This window comes from Pogona vitticeps, chromosome ZW-PAR (genome assembly GCF_051106095.1).
Source record: "Pogona vitticeps strain Pit_001003342236 chromosome ZW-PAR, PviZW2.1, whole genome shotgun sequence".
NCBI lineage: Eukaryota > Metazoa > Chordata > Lepidosauria > Squamata > Agamidae > Pogona > Pogona vitticeps.
The window spans coordinates 2,865,902-2,891,147 of NC_135800.1; the positions used below are offsets into that span (position 1 = coordinate 2,865,902).

At 52.8% G+C, this 25,246-nt stretch overlaps 2 protein-coding genes across 7 annotated transcripts in view; one reads left to right on the plus strand and one right to left on the minus strand.

Moving 5' to 3' along the window:
- The first annotated feature begins 117 nt into the window (after positions 1-117).
- Positions 118-8,271, plus strand: CEL (carboxyl ester lipase). Of its 2 annotated transcripts, none has more exons than XM_078382808.1 (11): positions 118-322; positions 1,672-1,822; positions 2,702-2,824; positions 3,099-3,296; positions 3,651-3,781; positions 4,107-4,214; positions 4,877-4,994; positions 5,514-5,700; positions 6,145-6,348; positions 6,594-6,791; positions 7,982-8,271. In XM_078382808.1, the coding sequence occupies exons 1-11, from the start codon at positions 290-292 to the stop codon at positions 8,175-8,177; spliced, it is 1,647 nt and encodes a 548-aa protein (XP_078238934.1). In that variant the 5' UTR covers positions 118-289; the 3' UTR covers positions 8,178-8,271. The 2 variants fall into 2 exon arrangements, with proteins under 2 accessions (XP_078238934.1, XP_020650558.3); XM_020794899.3 differs by lacking the exon at positions 118-322 and adding an exon at positions 343-566.
- A 246-nt stretch (positions 8,272-8,517) lies between these two features.
- Positions 8,518-25,246, minus strand: part of RALGDS (ral guanine nucleotide dissociation stimulator) — a 73,807-nt gene continuing 57,078 nt past the window's right edge. For 4 of the 5 annotated variants that reach the window (XM_072984914.2, XM_072984911.2, XM_078382799.1 and 1 more), the window contains exons 3-18: positions 22,425-22,618; positions 21,966-22,040; positions 21,404-21,597; positions 20,779-20,900; positions 20,451-20,666; positions 20,127-20,230; positions 19,842-19,926; positions 17,491-17,568; positions 17,065-17,151; positions 16,113-16,145; positions 15,809-15,930; positions 15,208-15,303; positions 14,190-14,448; positions 13,397-13,642; positions 11,878-11,992; positions 8,518-11,193 (exon numbers count right to left, since the gene is read on the minus strand). In XM_072984914.2, the coding sequence (XP_072841015.2) occupies positions 11,018-11,193; positions 11,878-11,992; positions 13,397-13,642; positions 14,190-14,448; positions 15,208-15,303; positions 15,809-15,930; positions 16,113-16,145; positions 17,065-17,151; positions 17,491-17,568; positions 19,842-19,926; positions 20,127-20,230; positions 20,451-20,666; positions 20,779-20,900; positions 21,404-21,597; positions 21,966-22,040; positions 22,425-22,618 (2,202 nt within the window). In that variant the 3' untranslated portion in view covers positions 8,518-11,017. The remainder of the gene's footprint in view (positions 11,194-11,877; positions 11,993-13,396; positions 13,643-14,189; positions 14,449-15,207; positions 15,304-15,808; positions 15,931-16,112; positions 16,146-17,064; positions 17,152-17,490; positions 17,569-19,841; positions 19,927-20,126; positions 20,231-20,450; positions 20,667-20,778; positions 20,901-21,403; positions 21,598-21,965; positions 22,041-22,424; positions 22,619-25,246) is intronic. The other variant, XM_072984915.2, reaches the window with a different exon arrangement.

Genomic DNA, 25,246 nt, shown 5'->3' on the forward strand with positions numbered 1-25,246 from the left:
AAATAGAAGAACCACCAAATAGTTAACTAGCAGCTGTCCTCTCATGATGGCCAAACCTGTCGTTTCCTCTTGCTGCCTATTTAACGCCCTTGCAAAGCTTATCCAAGTGGCTTTGGGCCATGCTGGGCACCTTCTGAAAAAATGTAATGTCACTCCTTGATGATGAATTGCTGCCAATCTTCCCGCTTACGTTTTTGCTCGTTTTCTAGTGGAGGCGTCTGCTTCTAAACTCACAGCAGCGGGTGTGTGTGTGTGTGTGTGTGTGTGTGTGTGTGTGTGACAGCACCAGATGTTAGGTAGATTGGAGCCCGCGTGCGTCAAGGTAAGCTTCACCACTTCCTACCTTTTATCATGGAATATCCCGCCCAGAAGCTGAGCGGGAGCCGTAGAGGCAAAGGCTACGATGATTTGCCTGCTCAAGGGGAGGAGGGAAACTTGGGCTGAGTCTGGCCTATAAAGATCCCCGGCTGGGTCGAGGCAGCCACATTCCGGACAGCACCATGAGCCGCTCAGACATGCTCTGCCTAGCTGTCCTGTTATGCCTGGGGGTGGCGCAGGGGGCAAAGGTAACCGGGATTTAACCTACGGCCGGTTGAACACCTTGGCCCAACGGGCAACAGGGTTTCAAAGAGATGAGTAGACCCATTGTCAGTGGGTGGGCCGGGTAAAGAGTTCTCCTTCGTTGAGGTCAAGGGACTCGGTCCGTGGAAAGGAAAACCGAGGGGTGGTCCTCGCCGTTCCACATTGGCCCAGTCGCTTGAGAAGACTTCCAGAAGGAGCCCCTGATGCATTGGGTTCGCTCAGGAGCGCTCTAGGAAGATTAGTCCACATTTTGTCTGGGCCACCCTCCTTGGGATCCCAGCAAAAACGGGAAGCTCGGATGCCAGCGGTAGACAACGCTACGCTTTTGGGCGTCTTGTGTTCTGGCCAAGAATCCTTTCACCCGGGACAGTGGCCGTCGAAAAGGACAGCGGGGTCTTTCCCGGTTTGTCCGAAAATCCTGGGAGTCGTGCCCGTTGGGTTTGGCGCTGCGGCAGCCCGCCCTGCCTAAATCTTCTGAGCCAGTTTCCAGGTGGTCTGACTGTATCTCAGGGCAGAGAGGAGGCGATGTGGCGCACGGTTTTTAATTGTTCCCACTTTCACCTTTACTTTTTATTTTGACATTAGAAATATTAAACAAATGAGAGATTCCAGAAATTTTCTGGGGGGGGGGGAATTGAGAATAAAAGGAGAAGAATATAAATTGCAAGCTTATGCTGATGACTTGGTACTGTTAGAACACCCAGAAGAATCGATTAGAGAATTAATATCCACAACTGAAAACTTTAGGGGCAGTATCAGGACTTTAATGGTTCCCATTAGGGCTTCTCTGGGACGGAGGTTTAAGTGGTCAAGCCTATGGCTTTCACATCTGCCCAGATGTTTTTGCACAGGTAAAAGGCTTGCCTCGCGGGTGAGATGGAGGACTGGTTTGATCGGCACGTTTTAACGGCGGCTTTGAAGCCCTTTGCGTCTCGCCTTTCCAAAGCTCTTCCAAGCCCTGTTTTGTTTCAATTTGGTCGCTGTTGCTTTTTTTAAAAAGCATGGTTGTGTCACCACGGTGGTGCAAGCAGGATCCACACGTCCTTTCCCAAGAAATGTGACGGGCTTTGTGTTCTCGTACTGCTTTAGCTGGGCATCGTGAGTACCGACGGCGGCTTGGTGGAAGGCGTGAACAAGAAGCTGGGCCTGTTTGGAGACTACGTGGACATCTTTAAAGGCATCCCTTTTGCAGCCCCTCCAAAAACCCTGGAAGATCCCCAGCCTCACCCCGGCTGGCCAGGTAAAACACTTCCTTCCTAGCGGAGCCGTTAAAAGGCTTAAATGCATTTCGAACCATTCAAGCAGTCCTGGCCTCTGAATAGATGCATTAAGGTTTTTAACGTTTAACGCTAATCCGTTTTGAATTTGATTCTTTGATTCACTTCATTTACTGTGGTTGATTGCTTGATCTTTTGTTTTATTGCTTATTTTACTTTATGATGCCATATCAGTAGGTTACGTTCATGTTCTGTGATTAATTGTGCTTTGTGCTTTGTTGTGCGCTACTTTATGTGGCCCCAGATCGTATAGAAGTGTAGATAGCTAGATAAATAGGTAGGTAGAAACGTAGACAGACAGACAGACAGATAGATAAGAAGGAAGGAAGGAAGGAAAATAAGAGCTTTTTAGATAGATTTCACTTTATCACTTTAAAGGTATAATTATAAGCTTGTAGATAATAGATAGATAGACAGACAAGCAGCCCTTAAGGTGCCCAGGGCCTCCCCACCACCTCGTATTATTAGTGGAGCGACTTGGTGGTTTTAAGAATAGTGACCGTAACTTTGTGGCAGAAGACCTCATTCGCGCAGAGAAGGTCTGAAGATTAATCCCCAGTCAAGCTGAAAGCTGCACGTATCTCAACCCACAAAAATTAAAATATAAGTGAGGTTAAAAGAACAATATTTTTTTAAAAAGGAGGAAGGGGTGGGGAAACAGCTATCAATTTGGCGAGCCAGGTTTGAAACATCGTTCCGATGTGTTGCTTATCGTTTGCTTGTGAAAGACAATCTGCCCCTCCGATGGTGAGGATCACGGGTGGCCGCAGACTCCAGAAGAGGTGGGAGCCCTCCAGCCGACGAGCCGATAACCCCCTTGTCCCAACCCCTGTTTCTTTCAGGTACCCTGCAGGCCAAAGAGTATAAGCCGCGCTGTGTGCAGAGCACCCTGACAGAAACAGATGTTCGTGGCAGTGAGGATTGTCTGTATCTGAACATCTGGGTCCCCCAAGGGAAGAAAGAAGGTAAGGTTCCCAAACAGGGCTTGGGAGGTCCGTTCAGCTGCTGGTTTGTGCCTTCTGTGACATCGTCAGAGGTTGAGTCACTGTTTGAACCGCCTGCCTCGGGGACTCAAGCAGTGGGTGCGGATGTTCGAGTGTTGTCCAGTTCCTGCACCGAAGGCTGTAGTTTCTCTTTGAATTCTGCATGGATTAAGAGAGGGTTCTGATGACTTCCATCTTCCTGGTTTTCTGTCCGTCTCATTTTCGCGTTGCTTCTCTCTACCACCCTCCTCTCCAGTCTCTACCAACCTGCCGGTGATGGTCTGGATTTTTGGGGGAGGCTTCATTTTCGGCGGCGGCCAGGGCCCCAACTTCCTGAAGAACTACCTCTACGACGGCGAGGAGATCGCGACGCGTGGAAAAGTCATTGTGGTGACCTTCAACTATCGTCTGGGGCCCCTGGGTTTCCTGAGCACGGGAGACGCCAGCCTGCCAGGTAAACATGCACACTTTAGCTCGTGGCTGTACCCTAATTGGCAACAGATATATGAGACACCATAAAAATAGCTCAGTGGGTTAGATTTCGGGTTGAGAGGTTGGGAGTTCAATTCCCACCCCTTGAGCCTCCAGGGGAATGCCAGCCTGGATGGCCTTGGGTGAGCTGCACCGTGGGGGATTCTCCACCTGGAAAACTGATCAAGGTTGTCAAATGTCAAAAGAATTAAGTTAGAGATGCTTGATGAATTAAACGCAAGATCCGCAGGAATTCCTTCTTGGGTTGGTAGGCTAAGACTTCCCTGCTCTGAAATACATCTTCCCGGTGCGATTTCTCTCCCTTTTTCTCTCCAAGGTAATTACGGCCTTAAAGACCAGCACATGGCCATTGCGTGGGTGAAAAAGAACATCAAAAATTTTGGAGGAGACCCCGATAACATCACAATCTTCGGCGAGTCTGCGGGCGGCACCAGCGTCTCCCTGCAGGTGGGCGGCCAATGCATTTTTATCCCAGGTTTTTCCTTGTCGAGAGCCGAGTGGGCCAAAAAAGGAACTTTTTTTTTTCTTTTTAAGAAAAAAGACAGGTGTGCATAGCAACACAAAAAGTCCCCCCCAGCTCCCCCCAAATAACCTTCATACTAAAATAAACTTCCTTTGTTTCCCTTGTAAATATCGGTGTGAATATTTCTAACAAGCCACCCTTGCTCAGATTATCTAACCAAGGAGTGGTGTGGTTTCGAAAGAACTCTTACCATTTTTTCCCCAAAGAGACTGAGCGTTTTGTATTTTTTTTCCTTTTCCCGCCGCGTAGATGCTGTCGCCGTACAACAAAGGCTTGATCAAACGGGCCATCAGCCAAAGTGGGGTCGGTCTCTGCTCTTGGGCCATTCAGAAGGATCCTCTCATCTGGGCCACCAAGGTAAAAGAAGAAGCAAAACACAGCAGCAGTCCTGTGTCGTCCCATTCTTGAGTTGAGATGTTCAGGGCGCAATAAAGAGAGGAAGGATCAGTGGACATGGGGAAGCCCCAAGATTTATAGAAATTTACAAAAAAAAACCCAACAACATTAAAATGGGGAAAGAACCCCCCCCGAAAAAAACATAGCAAGGAAATATATATGAATCTCATACCAATTTTGCTCCAACGCAATCCAAATTCTGAACAAGAAAAGCAGAATTCTGCAACTGTGCGTATTAAACATACACAATTTGAAGGGTTCCCCCCCCCCCCATAATACATGTTGGTTGTGCGAATGGTGAATGGAACAAGTGTACTGTGCCCCCGCCCTGCAGATTTGAATGGGGCTTAAAGGACTGTTCTGTCTTTGTCATTTTTTCTATTAAAGGCACAGGATTTTAAGTGCTTGCTGGTGACTCTCTCCACACCCCTCCAAAATGAAGCCCTCCTTTTTAATTGTTTTATCGTGGAGTTTGATGCTGTTGCCCAAAAGTTTGCAGATTTCACGCTTTCCGTCTGTTTCCACGACCCGTGTGGCCGACGCATATCGGGGAAAGTGCTTGCTGTGAAAGGCGACGTTGACGATCCCGAAACAGATAAATAAATTCAACTTGTGTCTTACAGGTAGCAAAGGAAGTGGGCTGCCCCGTTGACAACACCACTGTCATGGCCAGCTGCTTGCGTGTCAGTGACCCCAAAGCGCTCACCCTTGCCTACAAGCTGAACCTCTTCAGCCTGAAATGTAAGCCAGATGCCAAGCTGGAAGCCAGTTTGGGCGGGGGGGGGTGTTTCTCAGAGCGATCGTTTTCAAGCCCTGTGGAGTACGCCTCGTTTGTTTTTCGATCCTCTCCGAGTGCAGGACGCGTCAGAATGGGCTCAAGCGATAGGCAGCCCCATATTCGGTGGAATATCAGGAAAAACTTCCTAATTGTTAGAGCAGTACAACGATAGAACCCAAGACCTCACGGGGAGGTGGCAAGCGCTCCCAACGCTGGAGGCCTTCGAGAGAAAATTGGGGCAGGGGGAGAAGGGGGGGTGGAAATCTGGAAGTCTGAAACATCACCTTTTTCCCACTTCTCAAGGGTCTCCTTTTTTGCACAGCAGGACTCCCTTATCTGCGGGATCAGTATCCGCTGATTGACTTACCCACTGTATATATATCATGGGAACTAGGAACTTGTAGTTCAGTTGGTTTACGGAATGTCATTTGCAGCTTCCCTTCTTCCTCTTCCCAAATGACTTTTCCTCCCTTTTTCTCCAGATCCAATTGTCTATTACCTCACCATCGCTCCCGTTGTGGATGGCGACTTCCTTCCGGACATGCCTCAGAACCTGTTCGCGAACGCCGCCGACGTGGACTACATCGCTGGGGTGAACAACATGGACGGGCATTTCTTTGCTTCCATTGACATGCCCGCGCTCAACCGCCCACTCGTGAAGATCACAACGTAAGGAAGATACAACGGACGGCTGGGTGGGGAGCGAATATCGCGTCATTGGGCCGGCGCGGTAATCGCCGCGTGCCCTCAAGTCGAAAAGCGTTCTTGGGTGGCTGCTTTCCCAGGTCATCGGAGGGGTAGGGAAGTGCCCCCGGGCGGTGTTGCCAGAACCGACCCTAACCCCAATCCCGATTCCTAGGTGTGTGAAACCTTTTTTGGGGGGTGGGCAGCCAAGGGCTTGATCACAAGCAGGGACCCTCAAGCCAGAGACCCCGGATGGTGTGCTCGGGACCGATGGAGTGGGATCGTTCCTCGGAAAAGAGAGGACTACCTTCCAGCTTCATTGCGTTGCTGTCTTTGCAGCACAATCTCTCCACCTAATCTGCTCCTTGGGAAGCCGCAGAGGTGTCTGTGTGTGTAGACCGCCTGATCTTCTGCTTCTTTCCCTTGTAGGGAAGAGGTGTATAATCTCGTCAGGGGCCTGACGTTAGAGAAAGGCTTGACGGGCGCGAGCCAAGTCTTCTCCCTCTACACCCAGCTGTGGACGGACACGGTGACGCAGGAGGTCATGAAGAGAACCGTGGTTGATCTGGAGACCGACTACATCTTCCTGGTCCCCACCCAGCAGGCGCTGGCTTTGCATCACCAGAATGCCAAGTGAGTACCAATGTCTGCGGGATCGGTACCTGTGGAGACACTTCCCCATGCTCTGAAAAGGCTCAAAGAAAAATCTCCACCCCCAAAATATAAATTTTAGCCACGGAGTGACCAGGACTGGCCACGAGAGGGAGCCAGAGACCACGCTGTGTATGCCCTGCCGTCTTGTTTTCATTTCGGACCCCCTTCTGTTTGAGACGTGCCTGTTGCTCACCCCTCCCCGCCCCTCTTCCCCCCCCCTCCAGGAGTGCCAAGACCTACAGCTACCTGTTCTCCGTGCCGTCTCGACTGATGCTGTATCCCAGCTGGGTCGGGGCCGACCACGCCGACGACATCCAGTACGTCTTCGGGAAACCCTTTGCCACACCGTTGGGTTACCGGCCTCAGGACCGAACCGTTTCCGAGGCCATGATTGCTTACTGGACAAACTTCGCCCGGTCCGGGTAAGAGAGTGACAGAACTCTTATCATCATGCATGGTGCTTTCTCCTATCACTTCCTGCGTACAGACCGAAGCAAAAGGCTCGGTTCCTTTGAGATAGGAAGGCATGAACGACAGGGCCTGGCCTTTAGCTCCCGGTGTGTCTTGTCCTACAACCCTAGCCCCACCCACGTGGGGTAGCCCACTGTGGTCCCTTCGGACCACTTGGCCTGTGGCTTGGGGTGTCACTGAACAGCATCTTCCTTCCCCTTGGGAGCCCCCGAACATGTTCCCCCTTTTTTTGAAGCTGGCCAAGCGGCAGCTGCAGGCTTCCCGAAGGACAAGAGGGCACACGGGGTGAAAAGCCACCAACCACCTTGCGTGGCCCCTGGATTGACTTTGAGGCATCTCCTTTTAAGCGGAGGTAGTCACCCCCACGTGGTGGTAGGAGATGCTTGAGAGGATGACCTCCGGCGTTAGGGATCAAGTTCCACAGGCCGAGTTTGGCAATGCTAAGACTCGCTCCAAGGAATGAGTCCGGTGGTTTCAACTTTCAGAGGCTGTCTTGACTTAACAAAGGGGTTTCTGTCCCGTAAAGCTGAGATGAGCAGATTTGAGGGGAGCCCAACAAAGGGGGGGGGGAACACCCGCAGGTCTGCCCTGCTCATCTTGTCGGACAGTTGAATTTTCCGAGTGCTCCTTCCGGACCACTTGAGGACTTACCGACCACCCTGACCTCGCCACCACTTCCTCCCACCTCTCGGGGCGAGGCAAAGGCGTACATTTCCAAAGGCCCGCTGTTGTCGCCCACGTACGCCCCCACCATGTTCTAGACCTCAGTCGGTCACTCGCCCTGAACATCTGGTTCGGGTGGGTTTGAAATGGAGGACTCCTCAAAGGGTTACATTCCTCTGTCGCTGCAGGAGAGTTAAAATGAGCGATCCGGGGTGTAAAAGGGAGACGAGAGACGCCGGGAAGGGTGGGGAAAGACTTTGGAATCGATCCAGATTATGTGTCTTTCTCTGGCTGTTCCCAGGAATCCGCCCGGAGGCCTCTTTTCACCCACCCAGAGAAGGATCGGGTTTCCTTCTCTATTAGGACTTGTCTTTTAACCCTTCTAGCCGTTTTCCGGGCTTCTCCCTTCCCGATTGGCGCTGGAGGCGTCTTCAGCTCTCAAAACAGGAACTGATCTTAACTCTCTCCCCATTTCCAGGGATCCGAACAAGGGGGAGCTGAAGGTGCCCATCAACTGGCTCCCTTATGACACCGTGCGCGGCTACTATCTGGAGATCAACAAGGACCTGAACAACAATTCGGTGAAGCAAAGCCTTCGCGCTCAGTATGTGCATTTCTGGCTCAGCGCTTACCGCAGCCTTCCGGACGCCCCCGTCACCCTGGACCTGGAGTAGAACCAGCCTGGAAGCAGACACCCCCCGCCCACGGGTCTACTTGTACGAAATCCGAAAGGCAGGCTCTGAATAAATTGGTCTCTTTTCTCGTGCACCTCTCGGGTGGCGGTGGTGGGTCGTCCCTCCTCCTTCCCATGTTCCTTACGCCAAATGTTCGGGTGGCTGCTCTCGGCGGGCCTCCCCTTTGCTCGGCGGTTCTTGCGCATGTAAAGGAGCAGCTTCCTTCATAGGTCGGACGGTACGCATAATGTATGGCATAAAATGCTATGTCTTTCTCTCCCCCCCCCCAGGCCTCCCAGAGGCAATCCTTTGCCCCCCCCCAGTTACACACAGACGTAAATTCTCAAAACATTGTTATTTTAATGAAAAGGCTAATTACATTGCTGTATACACATCACACCGAATAGTGTGCTACTTCATGGCAAGTTGGTACAAAATATACCTTATCTCTAGAGTCCCCCCTACACGAATCGCTCGCTTACGCGCACGAGGGTGCTGTGGAGTCTGGGAGCGATCCACCCACCCCCCAAAAGGAGGAAGGAAGGAAAAGAGCAAGTGTCGAAAGACAGGTGGGGAACCTCCCTTCTTCCACATGTAGGTTCTACCTCCCCCAATAAACTTGAGAAAGCCTAGCCAGTGGTTCAGGAGTTATGGGAACTGTAGTCCCACTGGAGGGGCCCAAGTTCCCCACCCCTGCTTTACGAGGTATGTGTGTAAATAGGCCAGCCGGCTTCCTCCGACCCGGGTCAACAACCCATCGGGAGGAGCACCAATGTTGTGGGCAGGGCTGACGTAAGCATAGGTTTTTTTGGGGGGGCTTTTGTGGTCCGTACCGGGTGCCTCCCTGGCCGATTCTCAGAGAGGCGCCTGGCAGGTCCCCCAGCAGCACTAAAGGCGCAGGCGTTCTGCCCCCACCGAATGGACGACGGGAACGAAAAAGCCTCTCTGGGCCTGGCGATGCGAGAGAGGACGACCCAACGGCAGTCCTCACAAGAAGGGACCAAGTGGCGTGGGTTCGGGTGGGCAGTACAGTAGAGAAAGGGCTGGGATGGAAAGCGAGAGTGGGCAATCAAGCCGCGGAAAGGGCCTCCTCCTTCCCTCCACGTCTGCCTTCGAGGAGACCGTGGCTCCTGTCATAGGCAGAGCGGAGGCCCGTTCGGCAGACCCGCGGCCGGTGGGTTGGGGGAAACGTCTAAAGCGGACTCCACAGCACCCCTGCCTGCAAAGGGGGGCTCTCGGGGGGGGAGAAGGGCACCCGGCGAGTAGCCGTTCTCCCTTCCGGGGGTTCCTGAGCGACAAAAGGATAAGACGAGGAGGAGACTCCTCTCGGCTAGACCACCCTCATCGACCTTGTAGAAAAGCAGCCCCCGCCTATCTAGGGTGGATGATGAAGCGTACCCCCCCGAAGAATCTTCCCACCTTCCTTAGTGTTTCGGTTTAGTGGTTTAAAGGCTAATTAGTCTTCCCTCACCGTTAATTGTTTTAGTGTCGGCAGAAACAGGAGCCCTCGCTCCCCTCCCCACTTTTTAACTTGAAGCAAAACCAGCACATTTTCAAGATCCTGCCCTTTTCCAGTCTCTCTTTCGCACGCGCGCACACAACCACACACACACACACACACAGCAGGCTTCTCACCTTTCAAAACATAAAAGTGATCTCATTAATGGACTTTTAAACAGTGTTAGTAAAATGTACAAATCCAACAGACCTATTTACAGACAATAAATATCGGGGGGACGGGAGAGGAGATATTAGTAAATTCAGTTTGGTGGGGTATGGTTTTTTTTTTCTTTACAAAAACAAAAGGGAAAAAAAATCTGATCACATCAGTCCACAAAACTCTCATTTCACTACCAAAACTCCCAGTCCGTGGAAACACTAAAGTGGCACAAAAAACAAGTCGGGGGGGGGGGAAATGAGGAGAGTGGCGTGTTTCAACTCTTCAGAGGCATCTCGATTCCCCCCCCCACTTCCCTCGCTTCCAACCGAGGTCTTTTATTTACAGTGAGTTTGTATCATAACTGGCTTCTTTTTTTTGTTCCCATCGGTCAGCAGAAAGGGGCCGACGCGCAAGAAGCCGCCCCGTTTGATCTTTGGTGTAGGCTCGTCAAAAAAAGAGAGAGAGAGAAAAAGCAGGAGACGTGGGTGAGTCGAGGAGGCCGGACCTCTCGAGATGGGGGGCGCGCGCTCCAACCGACCGTGTCTCCTCGCTGAGCCTGGGAACAGGCGACGGAGCCAAAGGCGGGCGCAGCGCGAGACTTCCAGCTGGCATCTCTTGGGTGGCCGGGAGGCTCCAAGAGTCAGATGCCCGGCAGTTGAGCCCGTTGGCTTGTTGACCGGGAGATCCCGGGAGGGGCAAATCCGGTCGCAAGGCAGTGCGAGACGGTCGGTCCTGTCCGTCCGTCGTCCTCCTCCTCCTTCCCGCTATCCTCGTCTGCCTCCCCGGCGTGTGCGCTGGCGGAGCGGAAGAAACCCGCTCCTTAATAGCACGGCCCTTGTTAGCGCCGGGAGGAAGGGAGGACTCCTAAGGCAGAGAGGTGGGTGATGGCCGCAGGCCCTTGCACCTTGGTTTAAAAAGTTTAAAAATCCACTGTGTAGAAAAACGAGAGAGAGAGACGCAGACCTGATGAAAGGCAAGGAGCAGCTGCCGTGGGCAGAGAGAGAGAGAGAGACTGGTGGGCCAAAGTGTCACAAAGACGCCCCTTCCCACTGCCGGGGTCCCAGACGCTTCCTCTTCTTGGCGAGCCGCGCAACGGTCGAGATAGGCAGGCCCCCTCTCCTCCCGTGGGCGCTGCTTAAGACAGGCGGGCGGCCGACTCCGCACGGGCCGAAAACCGAGGTTAGAAGATGCCCTTGGCGATCTTGAGCCCCTTCTGCTTCATCCGGGGCAACGTGGAGCTGGAGCCGTGCTTGATCTTGACCGCCTTGACGAAGCCTCGCTTCTTGAGCACAAAGTCGTAGTTGGCCGCCGAGTTCATGGCGTAGAAGACGTTGGCGTTGTCGGGGATTTTGAGCTCTAGAGGGGGAGAAAGCGGGAGGGTTGAGTGCCTAGAGTGGGGGGGGGGTTTCAAGACACGCGCGAGGTCAGCGGCTCAAGTCCTCTGCATGTTACGGACTTAAAGGTCTCCGGCCTGAGAGATCGGCCGGTTCCCTCCCATCCCGGCAGTTAATAGGGGAGGATGGAGATCAGTATCCACGTATTCACTTATCCACGGCCTGAAAGCAGTAAAAATATTAAAAGAAAAATCCCAACCTATAAAAACATGTTCAGCGATAAAAGTTATCAGAACGGGCCACCAGACAGAGCCCAGAGACCCTGCCGTGGTCTATATAGCGTCGGCTATTGAAATAGCGTTCTGCATTTTCCAGCATCCGCACCGATCCCCTGCAGATAATGGGGGATCCTCCTGGATTCTCTACCTAGAAGGATTCTGGGAAAGGTCACTAGTAGGGGAAAGGCAGACAAATATCTAATATAAAAGAAAGGGGGGGGAAGAGAAGCACCGTCAGCAGCAGAAAGGCACAGAAAAAAAAGAAGCAAAGCAGAAAAGGATTCGTTCGGAAAAGAGAAACCAGGAACTCGGAACACGATAGACCCAAAGGGTGAACACGCAAGGAGAAAGACGGGAGGAGCCTCGGAGAGAAAGGGGTGGGGTTTCAAGTGGCCACCCGCGTTTGGGGACCCAGCGAGCTTTCGTACCTCTCTCTTCCGAGATGATCTGAATGAGCTCATAGTCCTCGGGCCGGTCTGTATCCAGATTGTGTTTCGCCATCGCCTTCCGGATCACAACCGGGGTCTTGTCTTGGCTTGTTACCTGGAACATTGATGTCGCATGAATGACCTCCCCGTTCCAGGCACGTATTTCGGCTTCGGCGCAAAAAAAGCTCGCTTGGTTTAACGGCTGGCTTGAACATTAACCAAAGAATACTCAAAAAACATTGAACAGCCATAAATGTGGTACCCCTCTGGGCATGTACAGAGTGCCTTTGCCTCTAAGCAAGCCCCCCCCCTCGCTCTTGGGAAATCAGCTTCTTGAGGTGTGGGGTGAACCAAAGACTGGGATGTAAACCTTCTGTCCTGTGTCCCCGGATCTTTCATCACTCACAAAATTAGCAGTGGCTGAATTTAACGGGAATTGAGGAATGCACGTGGAAATATCCATTGGGATACACCACGAGCAGCCAGCCAGGAGACATGCCGTGACTTCAGAGGCTGCAAGAGGCAAGCCTGTCAGGGATTTGCAGTGTGGGTTGATCGCCTCCCTTCTTGCTCTCCCCCTGACTGAGCCAAAGAGGGAAACGCCACAGATGGCTGGCATGCCATGAATTTATAAAAGAATCTCGCTTGCAGCGTACAGGCCTGGAAGAACAGATTGGTTGCTATAACAACTGCCAGTAGTACTGGTCATGACAAAAAGAGGAGCGCAGGAGGGGGGGGGGGGGAGGGAGGGAGGGCAGGCCTGCGTCTCTGCCTGCAAATTCCAGGGGATTCCCAACAGCAGGGAGGTCCTCGCTGAAGGCAAGAGGTAGGGCTTGTTTCTCCCCTCACCATAAACAAGGCGGTTTCCACCTTGGCTAACAACGGGGTTTGGATGTGTTTTTTGCACTTCTGACGGCCTTCCTCTGAGGTCCATCTTGTGGCAATGCGTGAAAGGCCCTTTTCTGTGCCGGCACCCCCCCCCCCCTTGAGGGGCGCCTCCGGTCCCAGGACTTTAAATTCTCTCCCTCCCACTGTTCACAGAATGGACGTCTTCTGTGATCCTTGGTTTAAACCAGAGGGTTCCCAAACTTAGGTCCCCCAGATATTCCTGGGCATAAATCAAATAAATAAATAAATAGGTTCAAAGTAGAACCTTCCCCAACTTGGGGTCCACCGGACCTTTCGGATTACGACTCCCATCAGCCTCAGCTAGCACGCAGGTCATGGGAAGGGAAGTCCCCCCCCCAAAAAAAAATCTGTGGAGGCCAGGGGACAGACTACACTTGAGGTGCAGTGGTTCGGGGAGAGGGTTGATGGATCCGGGCAACCCTTCCCGGAGGGCTCCCGACTAACATGGCCACTGGTGGGATGATGCTGGGAGAGAGGGGCCTGTCTAAAACGTCCTTCTGCCTAATGCCACCCGGGAGGCGGTTGTCCGCAACGCCAGGGGGCTGTCTCCCCCAAGGCCCCTCTTCTTCTGCCTCCCCACCTCCCCGGGGCCAGTGGGACTCTCACCCACCAGGATGCTCTTGTACATGTTTCCATTATCCACGGCCAGGCTGACGCGGATGATGCAGCAATCATCCACCTGCTGGTTGTAGAGGGGCAGCGAGAGGGAGGAGTAGCTGGAGAGGCCCGAGACGGAGCGCTTGTGGGTCCGGGAGGCCGTCACGGGCGTGGAGGAGACGGAAGAGGACGAGGCACTGCTGGAACTGGAGCCGATGCCCGACGTGTCCAAAGAGGAGAGCGAGGTGGACTCCCAGAACTGCGGGAGAGGGATGGAAAAGGGCGTCAGCACATCCGGTGGAGAAAGAGACCCGCACACGCCTCTCCCTCTCTTTCTTGGCCTCCCCATATCTTTACCTCTTTAAAAAGCTACCTTTCGGTCACCAAAGGTGGGACCTCCTGCACAGCCAGCGGTGGCACCGAGCCTCCGGAAATTGAGGAGGGGGAGATCACTGCACCCCGCTTGTACGAGATGTTTTTTTCTGACATGTTCCAGAGATCTAAACTCTGCCCCATCTCTCCAACGTGGGAGCGCCAAAGAAGCTTGGCCGAGCCCGACTCCATGTCTCCAGACACCCTCCTCAGCTCCCGAAAACTTTAGCAAGCCTCCCCCCCGCGCCACGGGCTCCACCGACAACCTACCCTTCGCCTTTTCAGGAAAGACAGTCCCGGAACGAAAAGCTACACACACACACCTTTGCGAGGCCACCCCCATCGGTCCTTTCTCATGCATTGAAGCAGCCCAGCCGCCCCCCCCCCCCGAAAAAAAGAGGAAGTCGGCCTCTCGGCCGAGACGAGGCGCGCACCTGCCGCCTGCCCCCCTGGGCGCGAGCGGGGCCCAGCGAGCTGCCACGGTCCTGTACCTTCTTCTCTTGCCCTTCCGGCGAGTCGGGGATGAAGCTGATGTTGATCTCCTCCACGTCGGAGCTGCTGGAGCCGGCCGAGGTGACGCTGACGGAGTCGGCCGCGTCTCCGCTGCAGACGTACGGCCCGCACTTCAGCTGGTCAAAGGACTTGGAGTGGGAGCTGCCGCTGGCGCAGGACTCCGTGGTGGGAGCCTGCCGGCTGCCGGGGGGGGGTTGGGGAGGGAGGAAAGGAAGCAAACCAGATCGTGGGCTAGGCTGCCAGACCGCCGCTGCTTAAGACAACCCATTTGAATCCTACCCCCCACTGCCCATGGACCGTTTTTTAGGGATTTGGGCATTCACCCTCCCTCCACTTTGAACCTTGTTTTGCCCCCCCCCCCTCGAAGGAGGAGAATGACACTCCTTGGTTTTGTAAAAGACAAAGGAAACGTCTTGGAAAACAGGAAGCATGTTTCCCAAACAGGAAGTGACACTGATTCTGGTTTTGTTTCTACGGCGGCAGTTGGGAGGTCCCGGGATTGGAAAAGGGACTCTGGCGCTTGTCCTGCCCAACTGTGTTGTGTATCTGGCTGTGGAGCCAGAGGGTTGGGAGTGCGATTCCCCCCACTGGGCCTCCTTGGTGGGGGCTGGACTGGATGATCTTATAGGGTCCCTTCCAGCTCCGCATGCTCAGTCCCCTGAGCCACCCACGTCTCTGGCAATGGAGGGGCTTTGCTCCCCCTTAAAGCAGCCTCTTCCACTCTTGAACCACCGGCTCCTTTCAGGGGCTTCTCCAGTTCCAGCGGATCAGATTCAGGGTCCAACCCAGTTTCATACATCTCTCCGATGCGCTCCCTCAGCCCGGGACACCCCCCCCCCAAGGCCGCGATCCAGTTCTGACTCCTCCCTTTCAATTCACAGCCCGTTTTGTTCCGAATGCTCAGTGTGAAACCTGCCACCCCAAAACCAAGGAACTTACTCGCTCCAGCGCTTGATGATCCCTGTGTTCTTCTTTGCCCTCAGCGTGTTGCTGGCCGATTCGGACAGGGGTTCGATCTCGCACGAAAGCCCGTAGCTGGAAACAAGGAGGGAGAGAAACAGAGTTAGCCACCACCGCCTCCTCCTCCCAAGGGCTGTCCTGCTGACGTGGCGCCGATGCCTTTAGGACGACCTGCGTGAATGTGGGAGGGCCACGCTAACTCCAGCCTCCTTGGGCCCCAGCCCCACTTCTTTGGGGCCCCTGTTTCCCCCCCCATGAGCGATCTGGTGCTCTCCCCAAACTGCCTTCTTCTACGAGTCTGTGTCCCATTCCCAGATAAAGGCTCACCCCTTCCATCTATGAAGAACCAAACCTGGTGGATCCCCTATAAAATCCACACTCCGAGTCTTGGTCCTCCTTTTTCTTCTGTCTTAACAAGCCAAGTTTCTGGCCCTCAAGACAGTGAAGCCGAGACAGGAACACGTCCTCCGAAAGCAACCCAGCCAAACCCAGAGCGAAAGGGGTCTGGGGGGGTTTGAGGACGAGGAAGGCGATCAAGGCACGCAACTCAGGAGGCCAGGGGAGGAGAATCGAGGCATACCTCTCCACCTCACTGAGCCGCTCCACACTGTGGAACCAGGCCACAAAGCGATCTTCCTGCGTGAAGCTATAGTTGTTGCAGGCCGACTGCAGCAGTTTGATTTGAGCAATGACTTCAAATTCCTGCAGGAAGAATAACGGAAGGAAGATTGCCACGAATCTGATAACACTGGTTTTATTCCTTTGGTGGGCTCCGTTTGATTCGTCATTGACTGGGCACGATCCCCCAAGGACGGTTGCCATTTTCTTATTCCATCGGGGCAGATAAAGGGGCCTCAACGACAGCAAAAAATCAAAACACTCACCTTTCTCCTCTTCTCGAAATTGATCAGGCCCCCCTGAAAAAGAGAGAGAGAGAGGACCAAGATTAAAACTCAAGAGAACGTCCCACTTTTTCACACCGAGATTTCCAGGAGATTAAAGATTCCGGCCAGAATCCTGTTGGCTTAGATGTCAATGAAGAGCCAAGGAACAAGCAACGTGAGCAGTTTATTGGGCTCCGGAGTAGCAAGAACCTGGCCAGAAGGAACCAGCATTGACATGTGCACGCTTCTGCGTTCAACAACGTGGGGGTTAATAATAACTGTGTGTCATCAAGTCAATTCTGACTTAGGGTCTTGACTTTCCAGGATATTCTAAGTAAAGATATGCATAAGTGGTTTCCCATTCTCTTCTGGGACGGTGCAGCTTGCCCAAGGCTACCCAGGCTGGCTGTTCTCCCAGGAGGCCCAGTGGGGGAGTTTCGAACTCCCAACCTCTGGCTCTGCAGCCACTCAGCTATCTAAGCATCTTTAGCTTCGTGAGTTTGGTCTCTGGCGGCAGAGCCAGAGGTTGGGAGTTTGATTCCCAACGGTGTCTCCTGTGAGCAGGGGCCAGCCTGGGTAGCCTTGGGCAAGCTGCACAAAGTCCCAGGGCCTCCGCAGAAGAAAAGAAGGGGAAATCACTTCTGAATATTCTTTAACACCCTGAAAAGGGTCACTATAAGGCAGAATTTGGGCCCATAATTAAAAATGTACAGAAGCTGCTTAAATAAGCATCCTGGTTGAAGGCCATCAAAAACAGGCCGCCAGGGGGCAGTGCGACCTCTCGGAAACCGACGGGTTCGGCTTAGCCCACGTAGAAGAAGTCCCATGACGGAAATGTTCCACAGTGCCGCGGGGCATTTGTTTAACCAAAACCACAGCTACCTCCCCCAGTTACAAAAGGGGTACGGGGGCGAAGGAATAAGGTCGTCAGAGCAGGGCAGGGAGTACTTACATCGAGGTAGTCCTTCATGGCGGTGTCCAGCATCACTAAGTCCGTGAGGAAGGTGCCCAGGTACGGGATGGTCCCTTGCATGACGCCCTTGAAGCAGGAGAAAAGGGGGTCGGTCACGATATCAGTGGGGGAGCTCTTCCCAATGAGGCCCAAATGGGGCTAATTTGGGGGAGGGCCACATGTTTTTTTTGGGGGGGGGGGACAGCACAGGCGAATCTGGAACACCATCCCAACTCAAGAAGGGGAAAAAAGAGGTCCTTTTCTGGGCCAACAATCTGGAAAAACCTCAGAGGCGGCCATTGGGCGGGGGAGGAGGTGTCTCCAAACCACCTCTTGCCCACAGGACGAGCTTTGCCCACCGTGGTCCGTGAGGGACTCCGTGGCTAGAAGGCCACTTCACAGGACCGCCGAGGCGAAGCTACTCACCATCTCCCGTTGCTGCTGCTGCCGTTTCTGCGCTCTCTTGGGATTGATCTCCAGCGTGGCAAACTTGGACGTCCCCTCCTGAGTTTCCAAGGAAAACCAGAGATAAGGAAGAGTCAAGGGAAGAGTCGTCTCTGCCAAAGTGGAAGAGCGTCTTTTTTCTCGCAACTGTGATTCAACAGTTGGGGTGTCTGGAAACCGTGACAATCTGCTCCAGACAATCTTTCTAACACCTCCAGAGCTGGCTTCTGCCCGCTCCCATCCTCTAAAACGATTCCTATCAGGATATATTCTTTTCTACACCAAAGAATGGAAAGCAGCCACCAAGCAGGTCCGAACAAAGAAGGATGATGCCAAAATAAGATCTCAAATGATGAATCTTAGAGCCTGTCCACGCTAGCAGATAGTTATGGTATCTGGTTCCCTGATAGCATTGTTTGGCGTGGGGGGAAAAAACCTCGTCTGCTTGAGTTTCTACTTAGAACGACCCATCCTTCCCCTTTAAGAGCTGGCCCACATCTTTGTGGCACTGAGCTAGGGCGTGCTATCTTTTTGGCCTGATTCACTGAGATGCAAAATAGCTCTTTGTTCTGCCTTCACCAACCCTGAGTTAAAAATAGCACCACACTGAAAATAAGGACAAGCCAGAGGGCAGCAAATTTCACCGTGTGGACAGGCCCTTTGTTGGCTGTCTACACCCAAGACAGGACAGATCGCCTTTCCAGATTCCCACAAAACACGCCATTCCGTTCAAGAAGAGACCGACCGGTCACCGAGCCCTGTTTCAGCATAGCTGGCTGCAATGCTCCTCTTAGCAAGATGATTTTTAAACCATCTTAATCTACTGCACAAAGAACTAAAGGCTAACATTTGTGACGGCATGGACCCAAGCCACTCAGTGCTATGCGGAGCAGGCTTTGCGATGGAAAAATTAACATTTTTTTTGTGGTAGGGTGGCTACGATGGTATATTGTTAGTCCAAAAATATAACACTTCCTTAATTCCGTTAAAATATTTGTACACTTGCTGTTTTTAGCTTTTAAACCTTGTTTTTTTAATTGTTGTAACCTGTCTTGGGTGCTCTTAAGGGAACAGTGGTGTCAAAATATTGTAACAAAGTAAAGCAGCACATTAAATAAATATACTAAATCCTCTGCTGACAGAGAGAAGGGCTGTGCAATACGGAGAACGTGAGGGCGTAAACGAACAGAGCAAACTGTAGAAAGCTCATCTTTGGCTGCTGAAGTTTCTGCTCCAGAGAGAGAAAAGAGATAAGGCGAGGGAATCCCTCGGCTGACACGTTAGCTCTCTCTCCAGGGCGTTTCCCTCTTCCACTTATCTCCGGCCCTCATGGGGGATTCCTCTCCTGCTAAACGAGCCTAGGCACCACCCAAGCCTCTGAAACAAAGCAGGCACGCAGGGTGTGTGTGTGTGAGAGAGAGAGAGCTGTCAGCACACTCGGCCAGCCATAAACAGCTGCCTCGGCCGCCTTCCTGGTGCAGAAGTCTTAAAGGGGAAGGACAGGATTTGTCCATGGCAGCAGAAGGTGGGGGGGGAGGAGAGACAGGATTCAATCACCACCTTTTAAGGCACAAAAATTCAACAAGCGCCTCTTTCGCCATCTCAGGTGAAGCCACTTGGGGGGGGGGGACACGATTTCCAGAACGGAACGGCAATCTCGGTATTTTCGAGACAAAAATGCTCTCTCGGCTAGTCGTTAAGCTTGCTTCGGTTCCAGCAGGATCGCCAGGTGACGGCGACGAGATCCAAGATTACTTTGTTAAAAACAATTGGGGGTTTTGTTCAATGACCAAGAGTCACAGGTCCTTTGCCGAACTAATTGCAAAGCACTTAAGAGATCCTAACCCCCCACCCACTCATAAAAATATTTGGTTTGGCTTTTGCAAAATCCAAAGGTACTTAAAAAGTGACCCAAGAACTGATGGGGCAGGGGAGGGAAAGAGAAATGGCTTTCATGTTTGCCAAAATGCATATAACGGTTAAACATAGATTATAAAAGGAGATCTACATCGTCATCACCAGCTTTCTGGATTTCCTGGTGGCTTGGTAGCAGCTGTACCGCACAAACAACTAAATACTAACATTTGTGATGGCATGGACCCAAGCCAATCAGGGCTATGCGGAGCAGGCTTTGTTATGAACTTGCAAATCCTTGCCAGCCCACCTTAAAGTTCAAACTCGGAAAGGAAAACCACATTGTGGGACTGAAGGCAGCCTACAAATGTTTTACAAATGGGGCAGGGGTTATCGGCTAGGTTCGTACCATTTCAAAGAGGCTTCTGGCCTCCCAGAGAGAAACCGAGCAGGCTGCTGAGGGCCTCAAGCCATCTTACCTTAATGAGGAGCTCTCGACTCAAGGAGTGGTTATTCTCATCTGAAAAAATTTCGGACAGCTCTTGAAAAGTGCGGAAGCTCTCTCTGTCCAAGGGAAGAGGAACAAAAGAAAAATGAGTTTCTGGCCTGTTTCTGCCCTCTTCTGAATTGCCCTTCCGTTAATTCTAAAATATGGATCCCCATCTTGGCCGTCCTTTCGCAAACTTTCCTATAAGCTTCCGTATTAACAGACAATGGGGTTTGCAACGAACACGTGCGCTGGGCGGCTTTTCCTTCCGACTCACCGTGACACCTCGTCCCACGTCTTCTTCAACCGGTGAACGGCGTTGCATTGCAGGGCCGAAAGAATGGCCCGGAGGGAGGAGAAATTCTTTAAGATCCGGCATTCCTGCAGGAAAACAAGAAAGTTTTCGGAGTGAGCCAAAATTTAAAAAGGATGAGAAGGACACTGAGACAAGAACATATCACGACTAAATTCTGTCTGTTTTTGCTCGAAGCTCTCTCTGCTGTACTCTGCCCCTCCAACACCGTTATTCTGTGCCAATTGATTATATAGGGGATATTGGCTCAGCGTTTCCCACGAGGGAGCCCCGTCCGTTTCAACCTACCCGGGCGACTTCGATCCAGCGCTCCACCACTTTCGCTCTCTGCTGCGGCTTCAACGTCTTGTCCCCGAGGCAGGTGGCGATGACGCAGTTGGTGACGCTGTTGAACTGAGAGACGGTGGCCCGGATGGTGGGGGCCAGGTGCTCTTTGCCCTTCTTGTCCCGCTGGGACCAAATGCAACCCAAGCAGTGGTAAGGCACCACCTTCTTGAAGAGCTCCTGCAATGCGGGGTGGGGTGTACCAAAACAAGAAAGAGGTCAGTGTCGCAGAAAAGGGCTAGCGGAGAGGATCGTAACGGGCAGCCCACCTAGTCCGAAACAAGACACTCACCGCATCCATCAGCGTGAATTGCTCTGCCACCATTTCCAGGGAGAAGCTCAGGAAATCCAACTTGCCCTCGCTCAGTCCATTCTCCTCGTCCAACCTGAGCGGGCAGCTGGAATGGTCCACAGCTGGAAGGCAAGCCATCAGGACAGTGAGCAACCCAACTCGGGGGGGGGGGAAATAACAGGAAAGGAGATGGGCTATCGGGGAATCGCTGGCTTTGCTCAAGAGTAAAACAACGTAGGCAGAAACCCAGAGGTTGAGATTTTGGCGTTTGCACGGCAGAACAATTTTAGGTGGCAGGTCTAAAGAAAGGGGAGACCCCGAGGGAGGCAAAAATCCTGGCCGGACTCAACAGGAAGTGACTCCTTGCTTTTAAGGTCACCCTTCAGCAAAAGACCGCCCAGCGTCGGTCCCAGCCGACAGCCAAGGATGATGGGAGCGCTAATCCAACAACGGATTTCCCGCGCCTAGCCGGCTCGGAGAGAAAGGAAAAGGAAAAAGAAGGAGGGAGAGAAAGAGAAAGACAGACAGACAGATGCTTCTTGTCGGAGGTTTGGAGGAACAGGCCAATGTTTGCGAGTGTGCGCGCACGCAGGGTAAATGAGCAGGACGGGGGGGGCAGGCTCACCGTCCGTCTCGGCCTCGGCACGCTCCTGTTGCTGGAACTGGGTGAAGAGGATCCGTGCGCGCCGCTCCAGGTCGGATCCGGGGATGTTGAGCCTCACATAGACGATGAGCTGCTTGAGGCAGGCGTAGTCCGGCGGCTTCCGGAAGTCTTCGGAGTACTGGTCTAGCCAGGCTCCCAGGATGGACGAGACAGTGCTGAAAAGGAGAAGAGAGAGAGAGAGAGAGAGAGAGAGCGCAGGGGTTAAGCTCCGGGAAGAGGGCCAGCGGTCGGCAGACCCGGCTTTCTCCGTCCGACTCCAGAATGGCGAAACTGACAGCCTCCAGGTTGATGAAAATGTATTTCCACTCCAGGACTCCGTGATGGAATAAGAAGCCGAGTCTCCAAATCCCAGAGGTACCCGTTGCCCCTCACCCCCTCTATTTGGGCCCGGGTGAGGCTTGAGTCCCTCTCTGTATGGTCAAAACCTCATGCTGACTAGAAACTTGAGGGAAGCATTGGAAAAGCTACCGCTCCCCCCTGCCCTCCCCGCCCCCGCTTATTGCTCAGGGGGTCAGACACTCACTTTTTCAGCTCCAGTCTCTCATCCACAGCGTGCCGAGGGTGGTCCCCATTTGCCTGAAGGTGAAACTTTCCGTATCTAAATGAAGCAGAAACAGCCTGTTCGCCTGGCTCTCCATGCGCCGGCTGGACGCTTTCTCACGCTCATCCTCTGACTTGGACATGTAACGCCGATTCCATTTTTTAAATTGGTAACCCACCCTTCCACCCCCCTCTAAGGAGGGCTTTCGGCTGAACGAGGGAGAGGGACTCGGGTACATCCCGTGGGGGATCCGGTCTTACTTTGATGAAGGAAGACTGAAAGAAAACCGGACTGGCCAGGACTGAAAAGCTGGCCCTTCTCACCCGCCGGGGTGCCCGAAGTGAGGAGAGAAAGCTAAGATCGGAGACGTAGCTGAACCCAGAGGTTCTACGAATGGAGCAGGGGGTCCGTTCCCTCCCACCCCCACCCCCACCCCCGTACCTGTTCAAGAGGAGGTCCAGCACTTGCTTGGTGGTGGCAAAGGCTCGGTACGTGCACAGGAAGATGGTGACGTACGTGGAGTCGTTGCCTTTGAACGCCGAGACCAGGTACTCCACCAGCTTCTCCAGCGTCCCGGCCTTGATGGTCCGCACCTTGCAGGTCTCGTAGAGGTTTAAGGCCGACTCGTTCTCAAACTGCAAAAAAGGGACAAGAAGGCCAGGGGAGTCAGCCGCCCTGAGGACTCCGAGCAGCCGTGTGTGGGCCCCGGGGCCAAGACTCTTGTGGCCTCCGGAAGACTCGCAGGTTGGGTTTGGCAAAAGCTTTCACGGACCGCAGCTTCCTTCCTCGGATGCATCAGGGGAGGGTCCCGGAAACTCTCTAGCGCCAGGCCCGAGTGCGAAATCCCTTACAGCCAAGACTAACACCATCCTCCCTACCTAAAATTTCTAACAACAATGCTAATAATAATGGAGGGAAGCTGAACAACCCGTGTGAGATAACACGCACCGCGTTCTATTTTATTTATCCTAAATCATTAACATGTATCTTCTGATACAACGGAAGCGCAGGGCGATTCTCTGCACCTTTGGTTTTATAAAAAGAAAACAAATCAACTTTCTGCCCTGTATGGGGTCAAATACAGAACCAACAAGCAGACCCTGGCGAGCCAGAGGTTGGGAGTTCGATTCCTGCCACCATCAACCCAGCCCTCCTTGACTCCATGACGCATCAAAGGATGATGATGGTAAGTTTTTGCAACGTATGACATTCTTCATCTTGAGATGCTGTCTTCTGTCTGGCTTTGATGGCAGAACTACGATCCCGTCGCTCATTCAACCAAACTCCAAGGAATATTCACATTTGTTAACGCGTTCCATCCTTTTGCTTGGATCTTTTGAACATACCTCTCCACCACCCGCAAAAGCCAAACGAAATAAATTTTCCTGGGGAATTCAGCTTGCCACCTCCACCTCCCGCTCGTTAAAAGAGAAAACCACACGTTCCGAGCGTTCACCAAAAGGCCGAGCGGCTGGCACAGGGTTTTTTTTTTTTAATCTTTTCCCTCTAATTGGGCACAAGCCAAACATTTTGCAGATGGATCCACTTGAGGGGGAAATCAAAGGACGGCAGGGGGCATCGGAGTGTCCAGGCTTCCCCGCCGCTCTCAGCTCTGACTTGCAATGAGACCAGACAGCCGGAAAATGCCAATAATAATAGAAAAATTCCATCGCCGCATTCCAGTCTCTGGCCCCCCGCACCACCCCCATCGGACTACAGAAGCCTGTCACGTGGAGCCAAGCGCAAGGTAAATGACACAAAATGTGTGTCACACAGGGACCCTGAGTTTTTCAACCCCCAGGGAGCACAGATGAGACGTACCTCGGCCACCCCCAAGCAAGACGGAAAGGCCTCACCCTGCAAAGCAGGATTCACACGCACGCACACTTTCATGGCGTGCCAACATCCTCTGGCACACAAACCCTCGGACGAATGACAGTGGGAGCCAGAGAGTCTTACAGCTAAGACACTCTCCGCTATAAATGCACATTGATTAAAACGGCCTCTTAACAAGTCGTCTGATCGCCATGGATAATGAATTTCGCGGATACAAGGGAACAGGCTGACCGTCTCCAGAAAACAACATGGAAATCATCAGCGTGTCACCCGGAAGGGAAAAAACAGTTGTCCTGTACAGTGTCCAGAGGGTGGTCCAGAAGCCGACCGGCTTCCCTTTTCTTGCAAAGCCGCAAAACAAAGACCGCCATGTTGATCCGCAGCAGCAAAGCCACTTCCGGCCAGTCTGCAGCTGGAGAAAGAACCTCATTCGTACAAAATGCATCTGTTCATCTCTTGATTGGTTCGACTTATAGACCGCCCGTCCGGCCTGCAGCCCCTCTGGGCGGTTCGCGAACCGCAAGTCACACAAGCCAAAATGAACACGCCTTAAAACTGCCCACTCAAGCCACACACATCCCAATATCAATAAGTCACGGGAATATATTTTTGACAGGAAACTACATTCCCCACCCTCTCCTCCGAGGACTGTAATGTTGGCCGCTAAACGCTGACGCCAGCCGAAAGAGGGCCATTTGCTGTACGCACAGGTATGCTCGTGGCCTGCCCTGCAGGGGTGTCAACGTAAGAAAAATCTCCAAAGGCACCAGAACACAGAGAAACCTTATACGAAATGCTAACTGGTGCAGCTGTTTTCACAGCTGTGCTCAAATTATTCGGTGTTTTTTCCTGCCCCCTCCGTCTCTCAGCATCTTTTCAATAATACGGATCCATGTTGCGTTCAAAAATATTTTTCCGCTCGCTTAGGAAAAAAACACCACGCCCTCCGTTTTCCTAACCCGGGGACTGAGCAGATGGCTCTCTTTCTCCAGGGCAAAAAGGGTCCATCAGCAGAGCGACCTGCGTGCGGTCTGACGTCCGGCATAGTATTATATGGTTTTTCTTAACATCGAAACCAAGTTCCTAGTCCTTAAGGACGGCAACCAAGGTGGGGCTTCCGTAGGCAGTGTGCGGAATCACAAAAGGAGCTGGTTATTCGGTAGGGTTTCCAGAGAAACTTAGTTTTCTGTATCCTTCCAATACTCACGTCCCTCTTCACATTTACGTAATTGCATGGAGTCAATTCTGATTTATGATGACCCTTTTTTCCCAAGCGTTTCTAGGTCTAGAATATTCAGACGTTGTTGGCCCTTCCCTTCCACTAGGGGGCGCCCTGGGACAGTGCAGCTGGCCCAAGGCCACCCAGCCTGGCTCTTCTCCGGGGGGGGGGGGCAGTGGGGAATTCGAACTCCCAACCTCTGGCTCAA